At 40.7% G+C, this 9,624-nt stretch overlaps 1 protein-coding gene across 1 annotated transcript in view; it reads right to left on the reverse strand.

Moving 5' to 3' along the window:
* SNX6 (sorting nexin 6) overlaps window positions 1–9,624 on the reverse strand; it is a gene marked incomplete at its 3' end in the record, with an annotated part of 27,981 nt that overhangs the window by 12,239 nt on the left and 6,118 nt on the right. The window contains exon 3 of the mRNA XM_008574009.1: window positions 9,475–9,564. Coding sequence (XP_008572231.1) covers window positions 9,475–9,564 — 90 coding nt within the window. The remainder of the gene's footprint in view (window positions 1–9,474; window positions 9,565–9,624) is intronic.

Genomic DNA, 9,624 nt, shown 5'->3' on the forward strand with positions numbered 1-9,624 from the left:
GTCTGTATGTGGGATCCGAACCCTCGGGCGGGAGCGCCGCCGCGCTTCCCAAGCGGCGCACCACCCAGTGCGCCACCGGGCCGGCCTGTTACCTCCTTTATTTTTGATAGCACAACACTTGGCTTTTTTAATTGGAACTTTTCTTTTTTCTTTTTTTTGGTGGCCGGTCTATACAGGAACCCAAACCCTTGACCTTGGTGTTATAAGCATCGTGCTCTACCAAGTGAACTAACCGGCCAGCCCTTTTTTTGTTTTGTTTTGTATTTTTTTTTTGGCAGTTAGCCAGTACAGGGATTGAACTCTAAATTGTGATGTTACCAGCACCATGCTCTAACCAACTGAGCTAACTAGCCAGCCCTGTAACTTTTCTCTATATAAAACATTCTTGTATTATATACTCAACACTTTTGATCTTGGGGTTTTTAAAAATAATTTACATACAATGCAGATATTAAGTATATAATTTGAAGAGTTTTACACAGCCTACATACCATAATCAAGATTTGGAACATTTCTATCACCCTCAGAAAGTTGCCTCATGCTTCTTTAACAACTTTATGTCTCTTTTTTATTTTCTGACTATTCTGCAAATTCTTTCTTGTATACCTTATTAATGTATGTTATCCATTCACATATTGCCTTAACAGCTATTAATTCAATCTCCATTTGTCTTTTTTGTTCTTTTACCTACTGAGTTCTAGAACTGATCTCAGGAAAATGTTCATGAATCGCAAATGCTGATGCTTCTGCATGATGCAAAATACTCATGGTGAGAATATGACTTAATTTTTTTTTTTAGCTGCTGGCTGGTACAACTTCTTTAATTTATATTTCATAATAAGTTCAAAACATCAGCTGAAGTGTTCATTCTGACTGCATCTTCCTCTCGTCAGTTCTGATATACACTTCACACCCCAAATAATTCTTTCTGATTTCCTGAGCATATAGAGAAAAGTAAAAATAAAGAATTATTTTGTTTGATGATAAGATTTGCTTTATATACATAAGGGCTTTTTTTTCCCCCCAAGTCCTGTCTCTAGATGTGTAATGGAAAAGCAGTTGCTAAAATGAAATTACCCTGCACACCAGTACAAAATTTCACAGAAAGTTAATGTGCTATCATATTTCTTCAACTGTAGATGAGTATTTTTTACATTTTAACACATCTGGAATAGGGATGTCTTTCAACTGATGAAAAATTACAATTTAAATGACTTTTTTTCTTAGTGGTATATTAAAAAGATATATCTTTCAATCAATTGCACCTTAGATTTGATAAAATATCATATTGTAACTTTTGTGTTAATTACATAAAAGGTACACAGATTTTTTTTTTTTTTTTTTTTTAAAAGATGACCGGTAAGGGGATCTCAACCCTTGGTTTGGTGTTGTCAGCAACACGCTCAGCCAGTGAGCAAACCGGCCATCCCTATATAGGATCCGAACCCGTGGCCTTGGTGTTATCAGCACCGCACTCTCCTGAGTGAGCCACGGGCCGGCCTCACAGATTTTCCAAGCAGATTTTCTTCTGTTTAGAGAGAAGTCAATAATTTTAGAGGGTTTTTATTAAAGGAAAGAGTCAAAGCAACACAACTTGTGATTCACCAACATTTAATTAACTTTCTCCAACTAGAGAGTTCAGTTTGTAGAGATTTCTTATTAGACTACATTCAGTGGCTTAATCTTTATCTGGGCCAATAAACTTTGTACTTTCTTTTGTCAGAGACTGACTAGGTTAAATATTTGTATCAGTGGTCAAGTTAAAGACTAGGACAGAGAATATAAATTAAGAAACAGAAATATAATAGCATTAGAAAAATAATTTTAAAAGCCTGCCCTATTGGAGGTAGGTTAATTTTCCACATATATTTAGTAAAGAAGACATTCACTACTAGTTACTATACCAAGTAATTTGAAGTATCTAGCTTAAAACATTCCTAAGACAATCAGCTGCTTCTTTGCCAGAAAAGCAAATGTATAGAGAAAAAGAAAATAATTTTGATTACTGCAATAGCCTCCCACTTGGACTCTTGATTCTGTCCTCGCCCTCTTCAACTTATTCCCTATGGAGCCACCACTATGATCCCATTAAACTAGAAATCATTTCTCTGCTCAAAATCTAAGGGGTTCCCACGTGCAGAAAAGAAAAAGTCCTTATAGCAGCCCATTAAGTGCTATAAAATATCCATCTGATGTCGGTCTGACGAATCTACTATTCCCCTGGCTCAATGCAGTCCTACCATATGACCTCCTTGTTGTTCCGTGAACACACAGGCATTCTGCCACCTCAGAAGTCTGCACTTAACTGTTTCCTCTGCCTGGAACATTCTGCTCCCAGATAGCTATCGGTATGGCTCATTTTCTTCAAGTCTTCAAGTTTTTGTTAGGAAGGACTTTCCTCGCCACCCTATCCAATCATCATCCCCTCTCCACCCCAAAATCCCTATCCCTCCCTCATTTTTTTTCATAGCACTTATTCACCATCTAATATTGTTTATTTTTCTAAATGCCCTTCCCTGACTAGAATTCAGCTCCATGAGGACAGATTTTTGTCTGTTTTGTTCACTGCTATATTCCCAGTGGTGGTCCTCAACAAACTCCTAGCCCAGTTATGATTTTGGAAGTCCTGTGATGCATCACCTCCATTACTAATGTATGCCCTGCATACCCACCCAACAATGAAATCAATAGTTGACTATATATACATTGTCTGGAAACTGACATTCTGGAAATTAGATTTCCTCTCACATACCATACCAGAAACAACAAAACATTACTAAGGTAGTACCAGTGGTATCTACCTATGCATCTCCTGGAAGTCAAAGTTAATATTATTGGTGGGACAAATGTAAACACTTGACTCTTTAGGCAATATAATAATATGCATTTATTTAATACACTTTTTTGGCCTTTATATGCAAACAACTGTCCTAGATATTGTGGAGGATTTGAGGTGAACAAAAAGTCCTGCCTTCAAGAAATTTGTTTGCAGTGAGGAAGACAATAAACCTTATGTAATAAAACATGAAATTAAGTGCGTGCTTCCCATTTTCTCCTCGTCAATTTTACTACATGTACAAATTGACCTTATCAACACCTCTAGTCCTGTGACCTTTCCATATATTTCCAGTCTGTCGGCACCCTCCCTGCTCCATAATCCCCTTCATGATATGCCACTCTTTTTTTTTTTTTTTGTCCTTTTTGAGACCGGCCGCACCGTGCTCAGCCAGTGAGCGCTGTGAGCGCACTGGTCATCCCTATATAGGATCCGAAAATGCGGCGGGAGCGTCGCTGCGCTCCCAGTGCCACACTCTCCCAAGTGTGCCGCGGGGTCGGCCCTATACCAGACTTTTAACTACCTCAACCTTCTACCACATTACCACTCCATTCTCAACAAGTGACCTTGCTTCCCACATCCCAGAAAAATAAATGCCAGCAGCTGTGTTTCTTTCAGATTCATCAACAAACCTTTCTACAAATAAATCTAACCTCACCACCTTCTCTGTACTCAGAGAAAGCAGTGTCCTATGGAGGTCTGAGCTGTCTGTCCACCTGAGCATTTGATCTTGTCTGCTCCAAGACCTGGCCTGGGCCTCCCAAAACCTTCACATAACGAGTACCTAATTTCCAAATCCAATGACACTTTTCAGTCTTCTCGGCCACTCTGAAATATTCTGCTTTGGTATCATTCTAACCACTCCCCCCTTAAAACTCCATCTCAACTTCTGGAGTCTCCTCTCATTCTCCTCCTACCCATTAAGTAATCTTCTTCCCTTTGGTACTTAAATGTTGATTTCCCCTGAGTACTATCTAACGTGGGCAATCTCAGACATTTTTTCCCCCATTTTTTAAAACTTAAAAAAACTTTTTTTGGATCATTCCTAATCTGAAAGGCAATCTCAGCCATTCTTAACTAATAATTCCTAATTTTTTTTTTTTGGTGGCTGGCCTGTACAGGGATCCAAACCCTTGACCTTGTTATTAGGTCGTGCTCTAACCAACTGAGCTAACCGGCCAACCCAGTAATTCCTAAATTTATATCTCCAATTCAAGTTCTAAGTTCCCAGTCAGAATTTCAAGTTACCAACTAGACATATCCATCTGGATGTATTCACAACTGTCTGAGTTCCTTTAATGTGCCAAGCCCTGTCCTAGTGTTAGGAAGACAGTAGTGAAGTGACACAATCCTCTCACCCTCACAGATTTTACATTCTAGTTTGGGAGGGAAGAGTTTAAATGTTCTGTAGGCACTTTAAATCCAACATATCTAAAACCAAACTTATTATCTACCCTCTAACCCTGCTCTTCCATCCTATATTCTGCATTTGCTCCTCCCCTGCCCAGCCCATGGTCTTATTCAGTCACTATGCCCAGTCAATTCTACCTCCTAAACATCTTTTTTACTATGTCCCCTCCTTCATCCCCTCTTCCACTGCCTTAGTTCTACCTTCGTCATTTCTCATCTGGACTGCTGAGATAGCCTACTAACTGGTCTTCTTGCTTTCTGAAAGGAAGCATCAATCCACTCTCCACATGAGAATAACCTACAATGCTATTTTCATCTGGGCATATGTCTTTCCTAGCACTTCCCACTGCCTGGAGAGATCGTCATTATGCACATTACCCTATCTGTATTAGCCATATCTACCTTTGCAATTCCGGCTCTGATAAGAACAGGTGCTCCAGATAGAACCAAATTACCCACACATGCTGGCAGCAACCCCTGCCCCCATTCCTCACCCCCGCTTCCTCTTCCCTGTGAGACTACAAAATTTTGGTTCAACATTTAAGGCTTAAGCTCATTTTGGTGATAATACAGTGGTTAAGAGCCCACCCCCGGGCTGGCCCGGTGGCGCACTGCTACAGTGCGCTGCTTGGGAGCGCGGCGGCGCTCCCGCCGAGGGTTCGGATCCCACATACAGACCAGCCGCTCACTGGCTGAGCGAGGTGCGGGCGCGACACCGAGGGTTGCGATTCCGTTGCCGGTCCGGTACGGGGGTGACACTGGGGGTTGCGATCCGTTGCCGGTCACGAAAAAAAAAAAAAAAAAAAAAAAAAAAAAAAGAGCCCACCCCCTAGAGCTGGACTGCCTGTGTTTAATTGCAGCTCCTACCAGCTGTGTGAGGTTGGGCAAGTTATTTAATCTCTCTGAACCTCAGTTTTCTTTCCCAAAGTAGAAATAACAGCAGCAGCTACTTCATAGGGATTTGAGAACTGAGTTAATATATGGAAAGTCCCTGGCATGCAGTAAATGCTATATAAGTGTAATCTCTCTGAACCTCAGTTTTCTTTCCCAAAGTAGAAATAACAGCAGCAGCTACTTCATAAGGATTTGAGAACTGAGTTAATATATGGAAAGTCCCTGGCATGCAGTAAATGCTATATAAGTGTGTAGTCATTGTTATGTCTTCACTACTGTCCCTTCCCCCAAAGTTAAATACTCTTTCCTTTGTACTCCCATGGCACTTTATCACAAGGAATTCTAACTCTACCTCCCTCACTTCGTGTCTCAAGGCAGGAACTTTGTCTTACGCATCTTCTTATCCTCAGCCAATATAATGTATGTCACATTTTTATCTGAAATAATTATCAATAAATGTGGAATGTGTGCAGGTACAAAAGAAAATGCAAAATCTGGGCCAAGTCTTGAAAGATAAGTCAAATTTCAAGTGAAAGAAAAGGTGAGGGGGGGAAAACCACTCTACAATACTGAAATGCATAAACAAAGCAGATATTAAAGTGCAGAGGTACTTGGGAAATGACAAGTAGGCTAGGGTACATGTAGTGTGTGTGGGGGGGCAGGGAACATAACTGAGAAATGAAGGAAGTAAGAAGGGGTTATGAATGGTGTTGAATGCTAGCCTAAGGAGTTTGGACTTCACTCCATAAAGAACGGGGTCCAAGTAAGTCCTTTTGACTAGTGGTACTACATGATTTAATCATTTTAGTTAGGTAACTATGAGTGATGTGAAAGCTGGATTGGAAAGTAGAAAGACTAAAGACAGAGACTAATGATAGGTACTGCTACAATCCAAGCAAGAAGTAGCAAGGACCTTAGCTAAGGCCATGCAAATGAAAGATGGGGTAAATAACATATCCAAGGTGAAATTAACTGGCTTCAGTGACTGTTCTTATATGAGGATGAAGGATATGATTCATAGGTTTCTTGCCTGAACAACTGAAAAATGATGCCATTAATGAAGATAAAGAATACAGAGGGAGGAGCAAGGTTAGGAGTCCAGGACAAGGTGCAGTTACTCCACCTAAAGTAATTTTTGAAAATAGTAAACATATTATTTAGAATTGAAATCAAATGCTGAGAGAACTATGCCATCGCTCTGGCATGCACTGCTCTTAACAAGCACATCACAGCAAAAGGTGTCCAGTTCAAAGGGCTCATTTGTTTACTAAATAATATGTTACGGGAGAAAAACTTATTACATAAAGGTAGGGCTGAAGAGATCAAAATGTAGCCAACACTAGGTATTCTGAAAGCCTGCTTTTTTAGTTTCTCACAAAATACTTTAAGACTAAGGTTTTGTTCTGAGCTAAATATGATGAAAATTTAAGGCTGCTTAAAGATTTATTTAAAAACACTGACTTTAACTTTGCTTACTTGATGCTTTGTATACAATGTTTGTTATTTTTGAATCTGGGCTGTCCCTTTGCAACTCATATCAAATATGCACTTTGTGCCTTTTCTCTATCAAGACTCCCTTTCTTAAAAGGCTGAACAAGGTGATCTAAACTAAAAGTGCAATTCCTGAAAGTTCTATCTTTTAAATTAAAAGTGCTATCTATTAAAACAAACACAATATAAGGAAATTTAAACAGACCAGATATTTCTATTCCTGAAATGAGGAAATGGCAGAATAAGTTTGTGCAGCAGTAATCAAACTTCAGTGCACAACAGAAACATCCTAAGTGCTCATTCTCTGGGGCTGGCAGGTATGGGATCCCAACCCCTGACTTTGGTATTACAAGGCTATGCTCTAACCAAATGAGCTAACCAGCCAGCCCTTTGGGTGCTTGCTTAAACAGCAGTTATTTGCCTTTCTCCCACCCCAAAAGATTCTGATTTGGTAAGGGCACGGGACTCAGAAAACTCTTTTCAAACACCCCAGGTGATTCTAATGCAAGTATTTCAAGGCCACTTTGAGAAACATGCACTACCTCTGATATCAGACATATGGTTTTAGGTCCAGTTTTCCCACTCACTGTTGTGTGACCTCAGACTACTAACCCAGTGTCCCTGGGGTTCAAGTTTCTCATCTATAAAAGTGGGATACTAAAGGCTTCAGAGGGATGATGAAAGAGGACATAATGAAACAATGCTAAAACAGTGCTTAACACAGTGTCCCCCCATAATTATTACTATGATTCACCCAGTTCCACAGGACAAAAACAAGGAAGAATTGGACATGGGTACATATTCATCATGATATTCTAAAAGCTTTCTAGTTCATAATTTTTTCTTCCATTTTCATATTAAAATTTCACCTACAAGATTCTACAAGAACCTCCTGGTCTGGCATGTTCTTTTTGTCTTCCTCTCTCCTTAATTCTGTAATATACGAAAGACATTTTGGACACATAACTTAAGTGCTTCCAGTTCCATAAGCAAGTCTTACCAAAGGCATAAAGCCATAACACGAATATTCACCAGAAAATACTCTATTTTTCACATCAATGTAAATACTCAAAAAATTAATACTTTTACTGGACATCAGTTAAATTTTATAAGAAAGCAAATCCTGTTTGCTTTTCCTGGCAAACCACAAAAATAAGACACAAAGTTATCTAAATAAAGAAGGCCATGTTTTATATTTAGAAAAATTAGTTTAATTGTGCTATAATCAATTTATCTTATTAAATAACTCTGCTGGTTTCCTGTATTTTAAAATCCAAAATATAATTTACAAATGTTCCTCTGTCTTATCTCAGAAGATACATATACACATTTACACACACATTTTGTTTTGTAATTCACTGGAACTAAATATTTTAGAAACAACTAGAAATTCTATATGATGCTTTTGCACTGACCAGAAATTCTAAATGATGCTTTTGTGTAAACTGAGAAATTTATTAATTTAGCATTTATAAAATAAAAGTATGCAGCACCCTCTGCATCTTTCTTAATATTTGAAAGTTTTATAAAGGTCATCTGTTAATACTATCTACCTCATCTCTTATTACAAACAGTAATGATATCCTACAATATTTTATCACCTACCAAAAATCCACGAACAGATACGTATGTCACATTATCCAAGATGGATAAGTAAAAGCAAAATGGAAAACTAAAGTGCAGGCAGTTAAATGTGAAGAAACCATGGAACTCTGCTCAGTGGCAATTATCATATATCAATATTTTCAAGTGCTCACTTGTACAAGGCACTATACTGATTACCACCCTTCAGCCAAGGCAAATGGGGGAGGGGGAGAGGGAGGAGGGAGGAATCTGCGCCCTGAAGGTCCTTTCTGAAGTGAATGCATCTTGCCTCACCAAGGATAGAAAGGCAGATCAGAGGATTGGGGTGGGGTGGGGAGCTGGTGGAAAAGGGAAGATGGCCAAACTTTCCGTTATAAGATGAATGAGTTCTGGAAACCTAACGTACTGCATGGTGACTATATTTAATAATAATGTGTTGCATACTTGACACTTGCTCGAAGTAGATTACAAGTATTCTCACCAAAAAAAAAAAAAAGGTAATTAGGTGAGGTGATGGATATTTTAGTTAGCTTGACGGTGGTAACCATTTCACAACGTACAGTATAGGTACATGAAAATATGTTCTACACCTTCAATTATTATTTGTCAATCATACTTCAATAAAACTAGAGGCGGGGGGGGGCAAAGAACACCAAGGGAACCCTGCAAAAGATGGAATTTTTTGGATATCAGAAAAAGTACAGATACCGTGGGCTACCAGCACTTTGCAAAACCTGGAAAGACACTGAAGAAGAGTTGAGATTCGGCGACTGCAAAAATCCTTGCAAAAGGGTAATTTAGAATAAGCCCGTACTACATCGGTTTTAGAGAAAGAAACAAGGGTGGGCGGGAGAGGGTTCGAGAGGTCCACAGTGGGAGAAAATCGAAGGTGCCGCCAGGGAGGTTTGAGAATGGGTTTTCACCTCCCCAAACTGGCGGGGGTGGGGGGGTCCCAGTCCCGGCTTCCACCTCCACTTCCACCCCCCATCTGCACCCCGCCCCGGGCGAGCGAGAAGGTCCAAGGGAGGATCCAAGCCGGGTCCGGTGACAAAAAAGCGGCTCCGGGTTCCCGGGAAATCAGAACAGAGCGGCCCCCAGGGAGCCAGGGCTGCAGGAGGGGCGGGGAGCGGGGCGGCTAGGAAACCGAAAGGAGTACGACAGGGAAGGGATGCCGCGGGGCCAAGGACCCTTCCTCATACCACACCGGGGACCGCAGCGGGGAAGGGAGGGTCCCGCGACGAGGTGGAGGCAGAACTTACTCCGCGGTCCTCCTCCGAGAGGAAGTCGGGGCCGTCGTCCAGGCCTTCCTGCGGGGTGGACAGGCCCGGCGCGCCGTGGGAGAGGATGGGATGGGGGAGACACAAAAGGAAACATTAGTGCCAGGCCGGCGCGGTCCCCGCGCCCGCCCC

The sequence above is a fragment of the Galeopterus variegatus genome, unplaced genomic scaffold (genome assembly GCF_000696425.1).
Source record: "Galeopterus variegatus unplaced genomic scaffold, G_variegatus-3.0.2 Scaffold54, whole genome shotgun sequence".
Lineage (NCBI taxonomy): Eukaryota > Metazoa > Chordata > Mammalia > Dermoptera > Cynocephalidae > Galeopterus > Galeopterus variegatus.